The sequence below is a fragment of the Rana temporaria genome, chromosome 3, assembly GCF_905171775.1.
Source record: "Rana temporaria chromosome 3, aRanTem1.1, whole genome shotgun sequence".
NCBI classification, from domain to species: Eukaryota; Metazoa; Chordata; class Amphibia; order Anura; family Ranidae; genus Rana; species Rana temporaria.
The window spans coordinates 84,665,178-84,688,017 of NC_053491.1; the positions used below are offsets into that span (position 1 = coordinate 84,665,178).

Below are 22,840 nucleotides of genomic sequence, written 5' to 3' on the forward strand. Positions count from 1 at the left end.
GTTCACTCATTCAAATTCGCTTTGACTAGCGCTCAAGACCACTACATATTCTCCACTCACTACCCTGTTATTTTACATAACAAAATTCACTAACAAATGTGAATGACTCAATCTAACAAGGTTGACATTGTCATGGTATACAAAAAAATTAAAACAATTTGTGACAAGATTTGGCAAGCTAACCATGGAATAATTTTGAAGCTAGTTCTGGTCTATATACTACATTACATCTATGACGTCACTTTTTGCCCCCTTTATTTATCCCAGTTCAACCTATGTAACCTAAATGATTACTCTTGCTCTCCCCAAATCCCACCTCAGACCTTTTTGTTTTTTAAACACACTATACATATGATTTTGCCTGCAGTCTTTAGGTCAGTCCATTGACAGTCACATAAAAAAAGGTGATGGGGCCTTCTGAACAGAGCAAAGCTCAGACGTACTGAACTCAGACTGTGTGATGATGCACTCTAAAGGTGTGTATGACATCCTGGGCTTACAGGAAGAGGGTTATTAAATGCTGGCCATCATAGTTGCTGACCATTTTGGGCAGCAGATTTCTTCCCTAAATTACTGATGGAGAAAGTCATTTTTTTCCTTGTTGTGGCTCACCAACACATAAGAATGTATCCCAAGCTTGGTTAAGGGGTCATATAAGGATGGTTTGATCTTAACTGACCTAATACTACATGATCACAATAGGGACTTCCAAAATGCCACATCCAAATCTCAAATAGGTAAAAAAAAAATTGAGTTATTAAGGGCATATACCCCCCTCTGCCACCAACTATGAGCAGACTTGATTGGCATATCACAAGATACATAATTATAATTGTATATGGTTATTATAATTTGCATAAAAAGACAAACTAAAATAAAATACCAGAAACAAAAGTGAAATCCCCAGAAGTCTAACACACACATCAGTACCCAGTACTGGATTGGAAAGCACATTTCGGAATGGAATTGCTTCAGTAGGACCAAAGGTTATGAAGAAAGCAAATTAGGTTTTGGCTGCATAGAAGTCACCATGCAAACAGAGTTTGGCAAGTGAACATAGGGGCACATAGGGTCATTAACCCCAAGGGCTAATCATAAATGGTGGTATACAAATCAACCAGGTGAGTAATATGGAAATGCTCCAAATTGTGTTATATAAAGTGTCTCTGGGATGATGATAACGTCCAACTATACAACCCAAAGAAGTAGTATGTATTTAAAAGGCAATTACCAGTGGACAGGCTATCCAGAACACCCTGGGTATGTAGGCTATCCAAAATTGCTCTTTTTTTGGCAGCATTGCTACATTTTAAACATTCCATCAGTAGACCCAATTTATATATGTGTGGGGACTCTCTGCCTAATCTACGGAGTGTTTTCACTTCTCTTATAATTTCGCAAATCTTGGGAGGAAGTCGGACAGTCTGCCCACCAATAATTACCTTTTGATTATGTACTACTCCTTCAGTTGATTTGAATACCACCATTTATGATTAGTATGCACCCTTGGGGATTGATGACACTATGGGGCTTATTTACGAAAGGCAAATCCACTTTCAAGTGCACTTTGAGCAATTTCAAGTGCACTTTGTACTTGTAGTGCAAAGTAGATTTGCCTTTAGTAAATAACCCCCTATGTGCCCCTGCGTCCGCCTGACAGACTTTGTTTACGCAGTGCTTTCTGAGTGGTAAAAATGTAATTGATCTTCATACCCATTGGTCCTGATGAAGCAATTCCATCGAAAAAAATGTTTTGACATCTGGTTTTGAACAAGCCCATTTATGACACCACCTAACGTATTTACAATTTGTGCAACATATGTAAAATACTGTAGGTGTTTTTCTTTTCAATCCTGTACTGGGTACTGATGTGTTTTAGACTTCTGGGGACTTTACCTTTGTAACCATTTTTTTGTGCTATTTGTTATTTTATGCAAATTATAATAAACATATAACATTTTAGTTATGTGTCTTGTGAAGGGCCATTAGTGGTTGGTGACAGAGGGGGTATATGCCCTTTTGGCTCCATTTGTTTTCGAATACTAGGCAGGGTAGCAGCCTTGGCTCCCCCATCCTTTTTATTTAATCTGGTAACAAATTGTAAACGGCATAGAGAAACCACCCCCTCACCATTAGTATTATCTGTAACATGGCCAGATCAGACACCAACTTCCAACAAATGCAACCGTCTTTGTGATGTGACATGCAGGTGCACAGATTTTACAAATTGTGCCTGGAAATACACCAAGCCCTGTGATGCTACCTAGATTGTCTTGCTGGATGAACAGGCTCTGTTTTTACCCAAGCTTTCCCCTTGAAACATGTAAAGAGATACTCTAAATTAAAGATTATATATTAAAGTGGATGTAAACCAAAAAAATTTGATTTATTTTTTGCTGTCACAATGTACAGTATAAGATTTCCTATCATATGTGCCCAGTCTTGCCACAGAGTTAATCCAGCTCTGAGCAATCCTCTTATTGTTCAGTGAGATAAAACGGACTTGCAGAGAAAAACCTTAGTCCGTTCCGCCCCCTTGCTGTGAGTGACAGGTTATTTACATATCTCATGCACAAGCTTCAGACAGGCATTATTTTTTAATTCTCACCCCCACTCCTTTTTTGAAGTCATGTGGTTACTTTTCTGGATTTTGACTCGATGTTAGTGATCATAGCAGAATTTAATGTAAGGAATACACAGGAAAAAATGCATGTTGACAAGGGGAGTGTAGAGGTGGGCGGAGAGTCTACTGACATCACAACTCTACCCACAGAGCTCCAGACAACAGATCCACCTACAGAATCTGCAGTTTTTCAGGTCTCATAACAGACAGAGGGGAGACATTTGACAGGTAAGGATACATGCAGGAGGCATCTATATCCTTATATATCAGCACTATGACAGTAGTTTAGAAAAGATGAGTGGGTTTACATCCACTTTAAAAGTTAAAAATGGATCTGCTTTTTGTACATGTCAAATTGAGCAATAATTTCCTTTTCTATAAAATAAAATGTTTATTTCCAAAACATAACAGATACCCAATATTTCCTCACTGGCTAAATAATACAAAAAGACAGATAAACCGATTACATTAAATAGACAGTATTTATTTAACAAGGCAAAATTCACAAACGTAAAATTTGTAACAGCAGTAGAAACACAGACATTAAGAGCAGGAAAAAGCAGATTCCTTCAACCCCAAGGTAAACATACTCAAGACATTTCACCTGGCAGACAGATACAAGGCATAATGTTGTTGTAACAATGAGATTTAAGCATTTACAAAAAAATAAATAGAAATGGGGAACAAAAAAAAAAACAAGGCTTTGACACTAGATTTCCAGGGGATGGTAAATTTACCTCTGCTATCTTCCCAACGGTTTTAGTCAGATTTACTGACTGCTACAAAACCACACCCTGTAAATCTTGACTTCTGTCCACACAATATCTGTGTGCCAGTGGCAATAAGACATATACATATCAAATTAATATACTGTAGCAAGTATAATATTTTAAATTGTTTTCCCAATTCTTAACATCTATAAAATTTCTAATCCTTCCTAAACCCGACTTTATTTTATTTTGTTAACATTTTGTGGCTTAGAGCAACCATTCTAATAAAGGTGGGCCATGCTTAGATTATTGTATTTTAAATGGTCCTAAACAAGCTTTTTTTTTAAATTTGGTCACACCTTACATAAAAACTGGCACTTTTTTTGAAGACTGCATAGGGAAATTACACTTCTAGAAGGAAAAATTAGCAACCAAATACTTGTGTTCAGAGCAACCAAATACTTGTAAACCTTCACAAAATTCTAGCTGTTCATTTACACTGTCGCACATAAAACCATATATAGCACCCCATTAAAATTTGTGATTCATCAATTCCGTCATAGTAGGTAGTATATGGCTGTCTCCATGTAATGATATGGGGTACAGTATGTAGTAGCAGCCAATCAGACATTTAGCATGGAGGGAAGTCCAACAAAATGATTATGATGTGGCAGGTAAGGGTTGCTGCAATCTGGTCTTTATTCAATGTTGATAAGCTTAGAACCAACATTTTGTACATGATTTCTCTGTTTAGCAACCAAATAAATCATCAACTGGGCGACATTACACAGGTTATCCATTTGTAAATATCAGATATTTGTAGCTCATAAATCTTTATTTTTTATCTACTTCCAGGTACGCACAAGGGATTAAAAAAATAAAAAAATTACCCTACAGCAGGAAAAAAAAATAAAAATCTAAATGATTAGGGCTCTGCACTAGGATAACCTAACATTACCATTAGATTACCCCTACAATCCTTATAAAAATGTTGTTTTTATTTTACATTCATGAGCCCTAAAAAATGTCATTTAATTTGAACTGTTTGTAGAGAGATTCTAAATTGCATGAAGTTCTTTCTAAGATAATATTTGATAGACCTTACATCATGTAAGAAAGGATCAAAACCTAATCCATGACATGAAATTCTGAATTTAATTAGAAAAAACATATTTTGGAATAAAAAAATAAATACATGTTCTGACTTTTGAGCATTGCACAATAAACTTGGTTGGAAATACAGCCAGTAGACAGGACAAATAATCATAAAATGGCCATTTTCAGGTTGAACACCACATTGCAGTCCAAGAATTAGGCTTGGTTCACACCGATATGACATAGGGTCTTGAGACACAAAGTCAGATGACATGTGAAATAAAAAATTTCCCTATGAGCGCTGTCTTAACGGATACAACACACGTCTATCCGACTTTAGAAAAGGTTCCTGCACTACCTTGGTCTGACTTATATACGACATCAATGTCACAGAGTGTAAAGAGTTACATTAGGCCGGATCAAAGTCAGACTGAAGTTGCAGGGCTAAGTCAGATTGAAAGTTGCGTGACTTTCATGTTCGAGCAGTGTGAACCTGGGCTTAATCATATAAGCAGTGAACAGTAAGTGCAATTATCTGCTAAAGAGCACAGACATTTTCCATTACAGCCCTTCGTTAGTGATAGAGGGAGGTAATGGTATTGGTAAAGTATTTAAGGACCACATAACCCCAAGAAACTAAGTTGGCTGACATGTAAAAATGTACAGCTCTACAAAATTCCTTTATAGAGGCTTATTAAAAGTGAAGACAGTGTTTGGCCAGATTCTACGGGGACACCTTTCCAGACAAAACGGACATCCCGTCACATAATCTTATTGAATGAGGCCACATAAAACTCCTTGTCAACTTGAAACAGCTGAGAAAATACAGTTGGATGTTCTCCACTATGATGGATATATTTTTAAAGGAAAAAAAAAACTCAAGTTCAGTTCGATTATATATATATATGTATTAATTACTTATTTTGTAAATTTTTTAAACAGGTTGCTCTCTAAATATTGTTAGCGTTCTCTTTTAACAAAAGAAAATACAGGCTTTGGAAAACAAAAATTAGGCTTGCATCAGGTTTAAAATACTAATCACACTTGCAGTTTAAAACATTCAATCAAATAAAGGGAATATGGTGTTTCATGGGAGAAAATTGGGGAACTTAAAATGAGTCTTCATCTAATGCTACAAAAATAAACTTTTTAAAAAACGTATATGTAGTTATTGCATTCACCATGCCCCCAAAAACTGAACTCAAGTCCACAATCTGCTCAGTTCACTTGGCCTCTTTACACCATGACAAGATAATACAGTATTGCTGAAGTTTTTGCAGAAATGTGGTTACATACGTTCGCGCACACACTGCAAACTAGGGATCAAATGCCCTTGTTGTTAATGGTTGTAGAACAACTAGTGTACAGAAAAGTATATATGGAAATCCAACAAAATGTATTTTAAAATCACAAGATTAAGCTGAAGATGGTAGTATTGCAACTTGTTGGGACATATAGCCCCAGACCATTGTATATGAAAGAACAGGCACTGTACCCATTCACGTGGATTACTTTTATTCATTACGCTTAAACTAGAACTGTAAATTAAAAAACAGCCGCCACTCATAATTTTCAAAGTCCATGTAAAGTACCATCACTTAGTGTTTTATTTTCCATTCTGTGGATCAAAATTAGGACAGTCCATGTTCCTTTAGCTGCCACAGGCTCAGTGCTACAAAGTCCGGATTGCAACTGGATAGAGCAAGGACATATGTTCAGCTCCCTTTATTGGTAACTTGTGGGTGGTGTAATAATTGATTATGTCTGGCACACTGTCAAAAGGTTGGCTGTTCTGTCCCAAAATATACTGGTTTTCTTTGGTACGTGATAGCTTCATGTGCATGAATCCTTGGCTGCTCCTATAAAAGAAAAAAACATAGGACCGTATTACTTATTTTTATTTTTTTTACAGATATTTATTATATTATCTACGCAGCAATATATTATTAACATTGCATGAATGTCAACATACATAGGCATCAAAAGTCTGATTTAAATCATACATTCATTCACAATACAAGCCAAAATCAATTATTATTATTACAGATTAATTGTATGATTGAGTTATCAGACTAATTGCTTTCAATTGGCACTGGTGCCCAAATTTGCATTCTATTACAAAGTAATGTTTGTTAAACGTGTTGTAATTTAATATGTTTGTTTCTTTTACATATAGTTTCACATATTTGAATGATTAAAATTGGTAGAGTTAAAGCATAACAAATAATTAAAAGTATAGTAAACTACCAACTTCCAGTTCATGAAATTTGTAGTTTAAGTGGACAACAAAACAGGGATGCTTTATTTGGTGTGAATTTTATGGAATCCAACAATAATTTTCTAGGAGGAATTTCAACTCAAGATACAAAAAAGGTAAATTTGGCATTTAGGCATATGCAAGCAGGTGTGTTTGGAAGCCTACATTGTTTCTCTCATCAACCAAAGGTCAACCAAGGAAAATGTATAAACATTCCAGTAGCCAAGGGGGATAACAAGTTCACAAACTGTGCGTTTGGTATCACCCAATCCCTTTCATAGTATTGTGAGTTGCTGCTCAGTCCTCTGCTTGATCAGCTGTAGCAAATGGCAAGGAAGACATTACGAGATTACAGACTTTTGAAGCACAAATAAAAATGCGCACATATAGCGCGTGCATGGGTATCCAAACTGTGACTGCGCCACACAAGTGAGGTAAAATGTTGGGGGGGGGGGGAGCAACAATTTTAGGCCATCATTGAATGCCAACGAATGACCTGTAACGGTCTTAAAGCGTCTCTTATAGACAATTTTTGGTATGGGCTTTTTTTGCCATTTCACAGGCACGCAAAATTTTAAGACTTGACGTGTTTGTTAGTCATTTACTCAACACAACCCATCTTTTTTTATTGTACCAACATTGGCTATCATTTTGTGTGCAAGATTGTTTGTATTGTATCTTTTCCAGAAAATACATATTTTATCAACAGTTGTACAAATATCGCAGGACATCAAAATTTTAATTGCAACAGTTTTATTCTACAGGGCATCTGCTTTAAGAAAACATAATTGTTTGAGGGTTTTAGTGTATCTTCTATCAAAAAATGCAGATATTAAAAAGGTGTACGAAAGTTTCTGTACCTGTTCCAATCTCTACCTATTAACATACCTATACAATACTTTAAGCGGATACACACATCATTTGCAGAGTTTATATGGGCACAAACAACCAAGGATTATCAGATTCCTGTTGACCATCTTCAAACAATATGGTGGACTAGCCGTTCCAGACCTGTACAAGTACTATCAGGCAGCTCACTTGGGACCTTTGATCCATTGGTGCCGACATGGAGATTTAAAAATATGGATGAGCCTGGAGCAGGTACAGAGCAATGTTTTGCTGTATAGCGCACCTTTGTGTTATAGGGACCTTCCACCCCATATCAGGAAACAACAATTTTTTGGGCCCACGCTGAATCAATGCTTTGGACCTTTCTCCAAGTGCAAACTCATCAATAGAATCCCCATTATTCCCTATTCTGGGAAATCCACAGTTTGCCCTGGGTTTACGACAGAGAACCTTTAAAACTTTGATGAAACAGGGAGTATATCAGGCATCTCATTTTATGGCATCAGGAGACTGGCCTACGTTCCAGATGCAGACATCTGAAAATAGTCCCTTCCAACCTTTTTCCTGTTACATGAAATACCAGTTAAGACATACAAAAATTATATTTTGTGCCACCCTCTGAATGAAGTGAGATCCTGTATTCCTCTTAGATGGAAAAGACACAACCACCTTCATTGAGCATGTGGAAGAGTTGAATCGATTTGAAAACTTGGTTTGGACAGAAAGGCAAAAATGCGAGAAATATAAGAAAACGTGATCACTCTGGAACTCTTATCAACTCAGAGGAGGAAAGGAGGGAAGGATTCTCATTGATGGGAATTCAGATGGCTGGAGGAATGAGAGAATTATATCCTTCAATTAGTCAGATTTAGAGATGGAGTATGGCATGTGTATATGTCTGTCACCCCTTGTAGGTGGGGGCAGATGGGAGGGGAGAGAGAGGAGGAAAACTTACGTAATGTGTTTTTTTCCCCTTTTTTATTTTCATGGGAGGGGGTGAAGGTTAATATTTGTTTCATGGGAATTTCCATACATACTTATGTACTTGAGGGATCCGGAATCTGGGGTGAGAAACAAGATGATGTGTTGTGAACAAATTGGTTACAACACTTTGGTTAGAAGATTGTTTTGTTTGTTATTATTACCATAGCTGACTGTGTTAATGGAATATGGTCTTGCTTTTGTCAATGTTGATTCTTTTTTTTTTTTTTAAACAAAGATTAAAAACCTAAAAAAATGTATAAAAGGTGTACAAAAAATTAAAAAACTGTCACAGTAGAGAAGTGGTTAAAAGCTTTCTTAAACGAAAAAGACCAAAAAAACTAAATATTGTATGCACATAACTTTCCTAGGCCTTCTGTACAGACTTTCCTTACTGTTGTCCTGAATAAAAAAAAAATACAATTTACTTTGTTTGAACACGGTAAATCCGAACTTTTGCATATAACAATTTTTGTGCTCGGTGAAGATTTAGCCTCCTTTATATGCCTTTCAAAACTGCCTAGCAGTCTTTTACAAGAACATGCTGTTACGATACAGCGTACACATAAAACTGAATAACTCATCCCAGGGACGGCTCAATATGAAGTTTCAATCAGAATTTAGTCATAAAGCAGGCTGCTCTACTGTTTTGGCAAACCCATACTGCTCTGTGAATCTGAGGTCATTTAAAGGGTTGTTTGTACATTTAAGATTATATACAGTTAAAACAAGTTTATATATTTACTAAAATAACCCCAAAGCTATTGTACCTTTAATTCCAGATAAAATATTCACTTATCAGCACATCTTTCACAAAAAAGAGAAAAAAAAACACACGAGAAGTCTATTCTTTTTTGGATGGAATGAGCAGTCTGAAGGCTATGTAGTGTTCAGACACCTTTCCTGAACTATGAACAAATGCATTTTATTTTCTTCATCAAGAAATATATTAAGGAGTTTCTATGACATAAGCTTGTTAACATGTCTACAGGTCTATACAATGGACAAACAATCACAAACCATAATGTGGTGGTTTTAATTGAGTAATATAAGGATGCAAGTGCTAAACCGTGCTATTGGGATTCTACAAACAGTTCTTTTGAAAAAAAAAAAAAAAAAACTTGCATACAAAGAAATGGCCAAGAGAATATATAGAGGGCAATGCAGAAGCACTTTAAATGATTCAAGGTATACTATTAGAGCTATGCTGTCTTTTCTCATTAGGCTCAGGAAGGTTATCAGGAAAGGTTTGTCCTGGCTTTCAAACCATCTGCTGGATGAATGGCTCTCTGGGGAAAGGCACACAAGTGCTGGAGAGGACAAGCAGAGATGAAGTATATGTCTCTGCAGTGTGACAGCATTACAATTTAATTAACTCGTTCACTTCTACTGGGAATAATTAAATGGATGGACAATATAGACAAGGGGTATGTCTAGCAAGTACATGTACTATGCACCTGTTATTTTGCTCAGCCAGCTATGACAGAACACATGGGAGTGACAATGGTAGAAAAGGGTTAAATGAGTCGACTGCTGCATTTTGTGATCAGATTGGTTACTATAGGTTTTTGCACTATTCACATTAGCCTTGATCTTGTCATAGCATTTTTCAAATACTCTATTAACACTTACACAAACATCTCTATTCAACAAAGAAACTGCAATATTAGGGCTGTTACTGATCAAAATTTGTGTGTTCGATTAATCGATAATTTTGATTAATTATACCGCACATACAGATCCAACTACGTTTAGCTGATCTCCTTGCAGGCTGATTCCCAGTGCAGCTAGCAACCACTGGAAAAATGGATAGCAGGATACAAAAAACACACAAATGCAGCGCTCGATGGGAATAGCATTAAAACTTTTATAGTCTTGAAGTAGGTAACAAAATAAATATTGCACTGGAGATAAAATCGATGTAGCTACATAAACTGTAAAAATGGTGCGAGTAATACCAAAAGGTAGCAAAATCAGTCATGTACATACATGTAGCCAAGTATGATACTGGTATAAAAATGTGTACAACGATGACACTGCTGAATCCAGATGAGGAGAGGTTAACATCAGTCCGTCGGCATGTAGATGTCCCATGAAGAGAACTATCACAACTCCCAGTGGATGGTTGTAGAATCCCAGGTTGATAGAGGAAAGTGATAGAGGGAAGTGTAACAGCCCTTGCGTGTGGCAGATAGTAAGGTCCCGCCGGCATGCATGACGTCACCGGATCTCCGACGGAACTCACTCAAGGCCCAGAAGCCGGAGAGGTGAGAGAGGTGAGTACCAATCAAAAGAATTTTGATCGATCAAAAAAATTTAAGATTAATCGATGAATTAATAGTTCATTTCCACAGCCCTATGCAATATATATATAAAATTACAGCACAAAGAAAGTGCACGTCTTTTCTCTTTACAGCATTAATTTGATTAAATAAAAAAAAAAAAATCTGTTGCTTCAAGCAAACCACAATAGATAAATGGTGTCTGCTGAACTATCAAGGTTTCTAAACCAACACTGACAGCTCAATATACAAGAAGATTTATAGCAAAAACCTCATCTATATCTTTTTGTCTTTCTGCATTGTCAACTAAAGACATATTTATTTAAGTGCAGAAGAAGATTTATCTAGCTTTCCTACATCTGGTGTTTAATCAATTGGATATAAACTGAAAAGTACTTATAAAGTGACCCTGGTGCCACTTCAATGTAATTTTCTTCGTCTCGGACTTGTGAAGGATGAAAAGGAGCCACAAGGATGAGCAACTCAAAGAGATTTTTTTACTGCAGGGAAAAGCTGCCAGACTTGAGGATGGGAACTTTGCCCATAAGTTGGTTGTTCTTCTGCCAGTCACATCCAACACGGAGCACTTAATGCCCTGTAGAAAATTAGCATTTTTCTTTTGCAAATATCAAAACCTCTGTGTGACCTTCTAGACTTAATCAGTCACTCTGAAGATATAACTTTTTTGTCCCTGACCTTGAACCAGTGTTGTTCAAGTGAATGAAACCTAAGTTGTACTTCTAAGAACACAACTGCCAACTGGTTATACAGTTTATCCCTTGGAAATCCACAGATTTAAACTGTAAAACGTAACCAATTAGCAAGAGTTATTAGACAATATACCACTTTGTTACCCCATTGAGCATTATTTTAATCTTCATCTAAAATGGTTTAGGCTCGGTTCACACTAGCCCACCTGCAAAGTCGCGTGACACAGTATGACATTGATGGGACATTTTACACTCTGTGGCATAGTCAAAGTCAAACCAAGTAGTTCAGGAAACTTTTCTAAAGTCAAATAGACTTGTGTAGTATCAGTTAAGACAGCTCTCATAGGGAAATATTGAATTTCACATGTCATCCGACTTGGGGTCTCCCAAGTCGGATCCTATGTCGCATCAGTGTGAACCAATCCTTAATCTAGAATGGTTTCTATTCTGCTGCCCTCAAACACTACATAAAGATTCACAGTTAAAGGGTCACTAAAGGAAAAAAAATGTTTTGCTGAAATGACTGTTTACAGGGTATAGAGACATAAAAGTTAACCGATTCCTTTTAAAAATGATTAAAAATAGATAAAAATCAATCATATAATGTGCCTCTAGTTTCACTTTCGTTTTTAAACTGGTTTCATGTTTCTGTGAAGTAGAGAGAGACACAGAACAAAAACAAACAAATCCAGGGCAGTGTTTTGTTTTTAAAATTAATCTGATTGGTTCTGAGGAGTTTTAGACACACAGCTTGGACCACAGTGAAAAGCTGTCATGAGATTTTTCATAAGGAGCCAGACAAGCAGGAAGTGTGGAGATCAGAGCAGAATTACAGCTACTTCAAAGCAAAAACGAACAATGAGGACATGAAACCAGTACTGCAGTAAGGTAAAGGAAGCTATTTAGCTAAAAAAATATTTTCCTTTAGTGATCCTTTAACACCGCAACTCCCAACTCTGTTCCTGTCCACCTAGGAGTGTTTTGGGTATAACTCCCCATTTTTGTGTGCACTCTGAGAAACTAAGAAAGTTCCTGAAATTGTCAGGCGTTTTAACTCACTATCCTCTACCAAAAAAATAAATCAGGTTTTGGGTGGTCTGACAAACATAAAATAATAAAAAAAAAAAAAAAAAAAAAAAAGAGAGGGATCTCTTTATAATGGAAACAACATATGTGCAGGTCAAAGAAGCACTTTTTACTGGACACACATGCTGCACATATTACTAAACTGCAAAAATAAGGCTGCAAGTGGAAGGTTATGCACCAGAAGTAATTCAGACACTGTTGCACACAATTAATGCTGCTAATAGAACAATTTTTTAGGCACTGGGAAAAGCAATTGGTCATCTTACATTAGGACTACACAGGCCAACCTTAGCACTGTGATTCTACTCATCCATAGCCCAAAATATGAGCAAGTGACACAAACTACAGAGGTGCAACATTTCACAATAGTGGCTTCATTTTGGCATAAAATTTGGATAATCACAACCTTACAAATATTTTAGCAAGTACGAAAGGTTGACAGTATTTCAGCAGTGTATTTATTGGTTTGGCTTGTCTTTTACACTAAACTTGGAATTTAGTTTTGGGCAAGAACGTCCTAAACTCTGAAATTTTTTCATTGTAGGTCCATTGTTTCAAACTCTGGCATAATAGCCCCATGAATCTCCCTTACGGCAATACTTGCCTGTTCAATCAATTGAGCATGGTCAGGTAAATAACCTAGCTCTAGGTCCCTCTTCAATGGAGCAGAGACGGCAGGTCAGTAATCCTGGATTCCATCAACAGACCGGAAAATTACTGTACTAGGTTAAAGTCACAAGTAGCCTGTAAAAAAGCAGCTTTGTGTGTTTTAACATGACATATGTTTTTTTTGTGCATCAACAATTAAGACATGTCAAGGCACATTTTTGGTATTTCCGGCTTGCATTTTGTATGTTAAATTTGTCAAAAAATAAAAATGAGAAATAAAGAATACAGTTTTTGCATATGGTATAAACTCAGCGCTAAGGATTAAAGGTTGTTTTTCACGTGTAGCCAACTACAAAAAAGGATTAGCCCTGTGAGGGGTAACCTTAATCACATTCAAGTATATGCGGCGATACTACTTAAACCAAATGTGTATATACTCAATACTGTTTTACACCTTCATGACAATGGACGCACAAATAGGGTCAGTAGTCAGCGGAGCGCACCATCTGTTGCGCCTACTACACAGACTTATTCCATTTATCCCCAAAGAAGACGTAGCAGTCGTGGTGGGAACAATCGTGAATTCCAGACTGGACTATGCTAACGCCCTGTACCTCGGACTCCCAAAGTACCAAATCTCCCGTCTGCAAGTCGTTCAGAATACGGCCGCCAGACTGGTGACTGGGAAAAAAAAATGGGAATCAATCTCACCTTCGTTGAGAACCCTTCACTGGCTGCCAGTAAAAGACAGAATTGCATTTAAAGCACTCTGCCTGACACATAAGTGCATCCATGGGAAGGCTCCGCAATATCTTTACGACAAGATAGAACCTCACAATTCGAATCGTGTTCTGCGATCCACCGACCAAAATCTGGTCAGGGTACCAAAAACCAAATACAAGTCCAAAGGAGAAAGAAGGTTTGCTTTTCAGGGTCCTAGACTATGGAACGCTTTACCAACCAGCATTCGGTTGGAGGAAAACCACCTGACTTTCAGAAGACAGATCAAAACTCTGCTCTTTTGATATCATGAGACACGAACAACTAGCGCCCAGAAGCGATTCAGTTCGCATGCGCCGCGCTTTATACGTTTTTCATTCATTCATTCACTATTAATGCTTGTAATAAAAAAAGTGACAAATATCTGAATTATCCCATATGAAAATTGTATATCAAAGTCCATAAATGCAAAAAGTGCTCTGTGCTTATAAGTAAATCAATTTCACTACTTATATCTCAAGAGTTATATAATAGCGTCCATATACATAACAAGTACGTAGTATTTAGAATGTGCTCATTGCTTTAAAAAATTTCAGTGGTCCGTGTCAGCATCAATAGTACCAGTATTAAGTATATGCACATTTGGTTTAAGTAGTAGCGCCGCATATACCTGAACGTAATGAATACTGTCTGCTGTTGGTATACCATGCTGGATTTAACTCTACAGAAAAGGGCATTTCATGTGTATTTACTGCACATGAACATTGCCTCCTATAGGTCCAGCAAAATGCGCACTAATGCAAACTGGTTGAATTTCCCGTATGGCAACTGTATGTACCCCCATGTCATCTAAATGCATTGAAGCCCTAAAAAATGCTTAGATTGAAGCCTTAAAAGCAATTTTCATATGATAGATATATACAATCTCCAGTAATCCAAGTTCCTTTCAGATTTCATACTTAATATTGATATGCTGGAGTCTTAACTTACATACTCCTTTAAACCTGAAAGCACTGGACATAGCTTTCAGCTCCAAGTGCTGAATGGAACAGCTGGGGATTAAAGAAAAGATACATATATACTGGGGATAAAAGGAGGGGGGTGAAGGGGTTTAAAGCAAAACTGTTGATTTGCCGTGAATGGGTAATACGGTATACAGATAAACCTAAAAAAAGATGTAGTACTACCCTGTATAAATCCAATTCATAATCCACAAACTCTATAGATTATGTACACCAAAAAAGTGAAGTAATCTAGATTTTCAATGTGATCATCAATCCAAAAGAAATTATATAAATCTTACATGTGTAAAAAAGTCCAAATATACATAAAAAATAATGTATTCCAAAAACAAAGACAAAATGCATCCAAAAAAACTTGTTATAAGTCCCATAGACCAGTGGTTTTCAACCTCAGTCCTCAAGTACCCCCAACGGGCCATGTTTTGGGAACTTTCCTTAGATAAAATATCTCTTATCAATACCATGTCATTGATATTAATTTAAAGCAGCTGTGCAAAGTAAAGGAAAACCTGAAAACATATCCCATTGAAGACTGAGGTTGAGAACCACTTCCATAAACCGTACGATGACTGCTTAATGCCAATCAGTCTACAAAGATCTTCTCCAGTAACATGATGAACACACACACACACACACACCCCCCACTATCCCCTTCACCCGGCCTCAAGGGTGTCCTCTCACTTTCTATATAGGACCTCACTGTGCTAGAGGAGGTCACAAGCGCTTATATTAACATAAAAGAATCCTGCTCCACTATATCTCTATCCATCTTTATTCAGGTATCCCCATTCCCAGGGTTCATATATAGGAGGCAAGGGGAAGAACACAATAGTGTACACCACCAAAGTGTTGATGTCATCATGTGGGTGTATACAATGGTGTCCGTAGCTCCACCCACCCAATGACATTCCAATGGTATGTGATGTATGTGGTATAGGACATTTAAATGCAGTAAACATGATAGTGGAGGTCATAAAGAACCTCAAGACAGGATCAGCCCCCGGTCCCCGACGGTCTCTCTGTGCCTTATTACAAGGCTTTCTCAGGCATTTTAGTGCCACATATGGCAAAAATTTTCAATATGAAAAAAACCAAGGGAACTCCTCTAGATCCTCATCTCAACACCGCCTATATTACAGTAATTCCCAAACCCAATAAGAACCAAGAGGAGGTTGAAAACTACAGGCCCATTTCCCTTATAATGACCTAAAGATTTTAACAAAAAATTTAGCCAACTGCCTGGCCTCCTTCATTGGTCGATACGTTCAAAAGGACCAAGTAGGGTTCATCCCGGGTCGACAGGGACCAGATCAAATAAGGAGGGCCATTGACATGGTTTCACTATTGCAGTCGAACTGGCTCTAGGCAAGAGGGCATGCTTAGATCTGCATAAGGTGTTTGACTCCATCGAATGGCCTTACTTATTCTCTCTCATGGAACAATGGGGGTTTGGTCATAAATTCCTGGGTGTTCTTCACTCCCTGTACTCCTCCCCGAAGGCGATGATTCACCTCCAAGGTCATTACTCCTCAACATTCAACATTTCCAGGGGGGCCAGGCAGGGTTGTCCCCTCTCCCCCCTGATCTTTGCATTCGCCATTGAGACATTAGCGATTGCAATACGCTCTAATCCAAACATAAAAGGCGTATCTTGCGGAACCCAGACCCATAAGTGTGGTCTCTTTGCAGATGATATGTTGCTCTTCATAACCTCCCGTGTCACTTCTCTGCCCAACCTATACAAAACACTAAAAGACTTCTCCAAAGCTTCTGGTCTCCAAGTGAACTATGCGAAATCCCACGCCCTCAATATCCCAATCACTCCAGACATATAAAAAAATAGGTGGAACTCCTGCGCTGAAATGGGTAGGTGGGGAAGGGAGGGGGTGGGAAGGGGAGGGGGGGATGCAAAGGCTGTGGATGTGGGCACTGCAGCAAACAAAGAAAGGTCTGTCCAATAAGACAATGAATAAATGTGCAAATAGGTATGAGTGTCTGCGCTGTAATTAAAACTAGTGAATAGGTGAATGGATGAGGGGAGAGCAAAGGGGAGGTGGGAGGGGGGGGTGGATGTGGACTTAGGGAGACGAAGAGTGTACAGACACAATGAAGTGACCCAACACGGTAGTGAATGGGTACAGTGCTAGCTAAGCTGTATCACAATGAACACAGTAAAAAACTTAAAGTGGCAAAACGTATATATAGTGACAAAATGTATATATAAAAATATATAAAAATGAAAAATACAGTCAATATAGTCCCAGATAGGTTCAAACAAAAAGAAAAAGCCACAGTTCCAAGGAGGGTTGATGCAAAGGTGGATAAGTGAATAAATGAAAAAGTTGCAAGATCCAGTAAGTGAAGGTGTGCAGCCTAATCTAATCCACAAGCCGTGTAGCCCACACCATTCAGTGATCTTCGCAGCTTACCTCCCAGCGGTCATTCAGAGTCAAAACAAATTACCAAAACTTCAGCCTTTTTCTATTGGGTGGATATCTTCCTCTCAGTTCTCAGAGATTGGCCATGCATGTGGAAGAGATAAGAGAGTGTATATTGTAGCCTTATCCTGTTGCCACACATGAAAGGAAGGGTTCTCAGAAATAAATGATTTTGTTGGTGTACACTTACACAACTTACATAGTGTGTAAGGAAGATGTGCCTATCTCCACGCACGCCGAGCTCGTATCCTTAACTTCTCACTGCCAGTGTACTGTCCCTCAGTGTCCGTAGAGCCGATTGCTCATATCAGGGTGAGAGAGGCAGAGTGGGAAGCGGAAAAAGAGAGGGGGAGGGCACATCGCATAAAACTGCACAGCAAACGTTTAATAAAGCATAAAAAACTATCGATAAAACTCACATGGGGCAATATGTGAACGGTCGCATCTCCGAGCACCGCGCTCGTCTGCCAGACATAATAACATTAAGGAATGACTGAGTTTAGATGAAGGGACTCCTATTTAGAATACCTCGGGATTAATCTCACCCCTAAAATAGAGCAGCTGTACTCTGCAAACTTTCCCCCCACCTACAAGAAGTTCGAGGCAGATCTGAAAAATTGGGCTAAAGGAGAAATGTCCTGGTTGGGTAGAACTAATTCTATAAAAATGACCCTCCTCCCCCGTCTTCTATATTTATTTAAAGCAGTCCCGATTAACATCAGGAAAGACCACCTGCCATCCCTACAGAGGAAAGTGAACCAATTTATTGGGGGAGGTACAGGACACAGGTTGACTCGTAATAAGCTCTTCAGACCTAAAAAAGATAGGGGGGATCGGCCTGCCGAGACTGTTCTGGTATTACCGGGTAGCGCGGCTGGCCCAGCTCTCTGCAGTGTATTCCAAACTAGAAAAACCGACTGGATACAGATAAAGACAGGCTGCCCCCTACATATACCCTGGACTTTTTGCTTTGGCTCCCCTCCAGGGATCGCCCCCCCATACTCTCCCCTATCCTTTCACAATCCCTTTCCCTCTGGGACAGGTTGAAATCTGAAACCTCCCTAGCGCACATTTTCAATAACCCAGACTTTAACCCATTCCCCCCAGCTTCACGGCCTATGAGCTGTGGTGTGGGTGGGTAGCGGATCAGAGGGCTGGAATCTCTGGTATATACCAATCACTCGCCCAACAAGGCAGCAAAGCCACTTTTATGTTAGCTTGGGAAAATTATTTTCGGATACGGTGGGATTTGGAGTTCTGGTCGTCTGCTTTTTCTAGAGCCTCCAATGGGATCCAAAATGTCGCCCTGATTGAAGCCAACCCTAAAGTGTTGACACGGTGGTACCTCACCCCCGCCAAACTATCACACATGTTCCCATCTGCGAACCCACTTTGCTTCAGAGGTTGCGAAATGGTTGGATCTATGGCCCACATCTGGTGGGAATGCCCTAGAATTAGACCCTTTTGGAAGAGAGTGTTCAATTTAATCCTGAAAGTGAAAGGCATACAGATCCCAAGAACTCCTGAGGTAGCTCTCCTTAACGCCCACATCCCCAGGACTCACAAATTAATTCAAATTTTGATCGACTATTTTTTTAGGTTCTAAAATAACGTTGGCTAAGGCCTGGAAACAGCCCAAAGTTTCCTTTCTACCGGCCAAGCGCAAAATCTCTTGGATCATGACACAGGAAAAACTGTCCAGCATTCTACTCGACTCTAAAGACTGGTTTGCATCCATCTGGGAGCCCTGGGCCCACCACGTGGGCATTGCCCTTCATCCGGGAATCCCGGCATAAAGTTCACATAAGGTCTCTATTTGTTCAGAACACGTCCCTTAGACTGGGTCTATCCCCTCTTCCTTACCCCAATCTCTTTTCGACTTCCTCTCCCCCTCTGTTCTCTTTTTCTTTATTAATCCTGCCCTCTTACCATATGGTTGTAATGGGACACCTGTTTTCCAGCAGTTGCTAGTCCATGCTCTGGAAGTCCCGGGTATTTTTATTCTAAGGGCTCCTTCTAGAGGTTTACAGGTTAGGTGTCCACATTTCCTGCGTCCTGACTTACGTGTCAGGCTAGCCATCATTGTTGGTTTCTTTTATAGGGCCTGGTGGAGGTCATCCTGGAGCAGTAAGTTCCCTATAGGGGTGCTGGGATGGTTTCGCCAGGATCCTAGTCTGGTTATTATGGCTTCCTGAAAGTCACGCAATGTTATGGGCACTTGTTTATGTTCATTTTCCACTATTTTAAGTCATGTTATCATTCACGATTGTTAGTATTTGCCAGTAAATTGTATACCTCTTGTTTGTTTTGCTCTTTGTTTTTTTGTGAAATAAATAAGACTTTTTGAAAGTAAATGCAGTAGACAAAGACTTGATGCCTCTGTGCCACCCATTCTGTATACTGAAAAAGTTTTAGTAATGACCAATTAGCTGCTGGAATTTTTTCTGATTCAGAAGAATAGGCAAAGACTAATGCCACGTACACGCGATCATTTTTCGGGTTGTAAAAAAATGACGTTTTTTTTTAAATGTCATTAAAAACGATTGTGTGTGGGCTCCAGAGCATTTTTTGGGTACTGAAAAACGGGCCAAAATAATTTCGAACATGCTCTATTTTTTAACGATGTTTTTAACGTTGTCTTTTTCGGGTTGTAAAAAATGGTCGTGTGGGCTTTAACAATGTGAAAAATCCGCGCATGCTCAAAAGCAAGTTATGAGACGTGAGCGCTCGTTCTGGTAAAACTACCGTTCGTAATGGAGTAAGCACATTCATCACACGCTGTAACAGACAGAAAAGCGTGAATCGTCTTTTACTAACACAAAATCAGCTAAAGCAGCCCAAAGGGTGGCGTCATCCGAATGGAACTTCCCCTTTATAGTGCCGTTGTACGTGTTTGTACGTCACCGCGCTTTGCTAGAGCATTTTTTTTATCATGATTGTGTGTAGGCAAGGCCATTTTAATGATCAAGTTGAAAAAAACATCGGTTTTTCTAGAGCCTGAAAAACGTCGTTTTTAACAACCAAAAATTTTTTCGTGGCATAAGACTGGTTGTAGTGTACACATTGAACTTATTAGTCCTTCTATGCTTGGAGACAAGGATTTTTAGGAAGTTTGTAGATAAATATTTCTTCAGACTATAATTTATGTAAGTTCTTCCGATTTGAACATTGAAATGTTGTGTTTCTCAATACAAATTTAACATTTATCAATAATAGCATTCAGTAATCCAATATTAGTGGCTGGCCGCACAATGGCTCTAGTATCTCCCTATTGCATATACCCCCACTAACATTTTAACATCCAGAAAAGATTTGTGTATAAGGCTGTCAATGCAGTAGAGATATCCACAATTTTATTTTATTTTATTTTATATTACAACACATACTTGATTCCCTATTATAAAGTGTCAAACTTGCAGCTGAATCATAATTTAATACAGATAAATTTGCCAGGCTTGTGTGATTCAGAATATTGCCCCCTAGGTAAATGGCTCATTTTCTGCTTCTGACATTTTGTGTCCTCTGTCTTTAATGAGCCTGCAGAGCTGAAACTTTTGGCATTTTACTGACATTTCCTCTTAAAGAAAAAAGATAGAATATCACGTAGCTGCACAGACAGCATGTTTTGTCTGTATTTATCGTGCCTCGGTCGGAAAAGTGTGTCTGTCACACTCTTGTTCTCATTCATGTACAGCAACATACTTTGCTATTTTAAAGGCTTTTCATTTATCAGTTCATGTTGACACATTTCGATAATGTCAGGAATGAATAAACACTATCACCCTAGAAGTACATTGTTAAAGCAAGAAGTGCACATAAACAGCAGCAGTTCAATGCAAGTGCCTTGGATACACTGAAAAAGTAGTATTAGCCCCTTTGACAACCACAATCTATATATTGACATTAATGTCAATTAATGATCTAGGTACATTGCAGTACAAGGCTCCATTAAGTGTGCTCAGCTACAGAATCGAGAAGCACTCTGCATTTTTTGATGACGTGATCACCATTATTGATTAAGGTGATTACACTAAAAGAGGGCATTTGTTAATTTCATCAGGACCTGTACAAATAAGGAACCGCTCTGTGTGGTTTCTAAATCAAATGATCACAATGATTAGACAATATAAAAGGTAGGTTAATTTTCCTCCCCTCTTCTCCCTAGTCAAAAATACGATTTAAAGGGGGAAATACCAGATACTGACGTGTGGTTTCATTATGGTAAGATTAAAAGAATCCTCAAATACCCTCAGAATGAAGGTTGTGGTTGCATGTGTCTCTGGCAAAAACATTAAAAACAAATTATTCAAAATCAATTAAAGTAATTTACAAGTATATAGTATAGAATTTCAAGTGTCAAATCGCATACCAAATTGGCGGCTATCGCCGGAAATGTATAGAAGATCCTGGACTGCCGCACTCCAAAACCACCACAACCTCCACAACCAAAACGATGCAGTCAAAATGAAGTGAACAACAGGAAAAAGGTGGCTGACATGTTTCACATCATGTGATGCTTTATGAAGTATGAGTAGGCATCACATGATGTGAAACATGTCAGCCACCTTTTTCCTGTTTACTTCATTTTGACTGCATCGCTTTGGTTGTTTTTTGGATTTTACTTGTACAATAAAGACATTGTTTTAAGGAGTGCGGCAGTCCAGGATCTTCTTCTATCTAATGCACCTGTGCATAGCCAGCACCTTTTTGGTTTAGTGGTACAGAAGCAAATCCAAGGGATCAGCAGTTTTTAGAGCAGTATCATCTCTTACTATTGCCGTCAATGTCACCATCCGAATCGGTGCCACGCCGACTTTGCGGCACCGATTCCCAAAAGAAGTTACTGTACTACTTTTGGTGACTTCAGGGGCAATTTGAATAGACAAATGAACAAGTTGGTAGTAAAGAAAAAGGCCGTCTGCTTAACCATCCCCACTGCGCTCAGCTGGAGAAAAAAACCCTAAACGATATATAGCTGCTGCTATTATGTGAGATAGAATGAATAAATAAATATATACGTGTAGTGACACCTATTTGTGAACAATGTGTCAATAAATATATAAAGCAGCGCTTACATAAATTAAAACATACATAAATAAACATATAATTTAAGTGAATAAATAAATGAGTGAGTGAATAACCACCCTATATGTGAATTCAAAATCAAACAGTGATGAAGTCATGTGACATGACGCCACTATTAGGGACAGGAAGTACCAGACCTCACACACTCTGAAGAGAGAGATATGAGCTCGCTGCTCGTTTTGTTTGGATATTTCTGACATTTTAAATGTGAGTTTTTTATATGTTTTTATATTAAATACCTTTTGAAGCGGAGCTGTACTATGTGCCTTCTTCTCTCTTTGCCCATCTATACCTGCTGAGCATTTAGTGCCAGTATCCGTGGATGTTTAGGTGGAGGCCAAAGAGAGAGGATCAGCATACAATCAAGATCTCA

General features: G+C 38.4%; 1 protein-coding gene across 4 annotated transcripts in view; it reads right to left on the bottom strand.

The window, feature by feature from the left end:
* Positions 1 to 3,086: 3,086 nt before the first annotated feature.
* Positions 3,087 to 22,840, bottom strand: part of SHF (Src homology 2 domain containing F) — a 322,209-nt gene continuing 302,455 nt past the window's right edge. For 3 of the 4 annotated variants that reach the window (XM_040342834.1, XM_040342835.1, XM_040342836.1), the window contains one exon: positions 3,087 to 6,287. In XM_040342834.1, coding sequence (XP_040198768.1) covers positions 6,101 to 6,287 — 187 coding nt within the window. In that variant the 3' untranslated portion in view covers positions 3,087 to 6,100. The remainder of the gene's footprint in view (positions 6,288 to 22,840) is intronic. The other variant, XM_040342837.1, reaches the window with a different exon arrangement.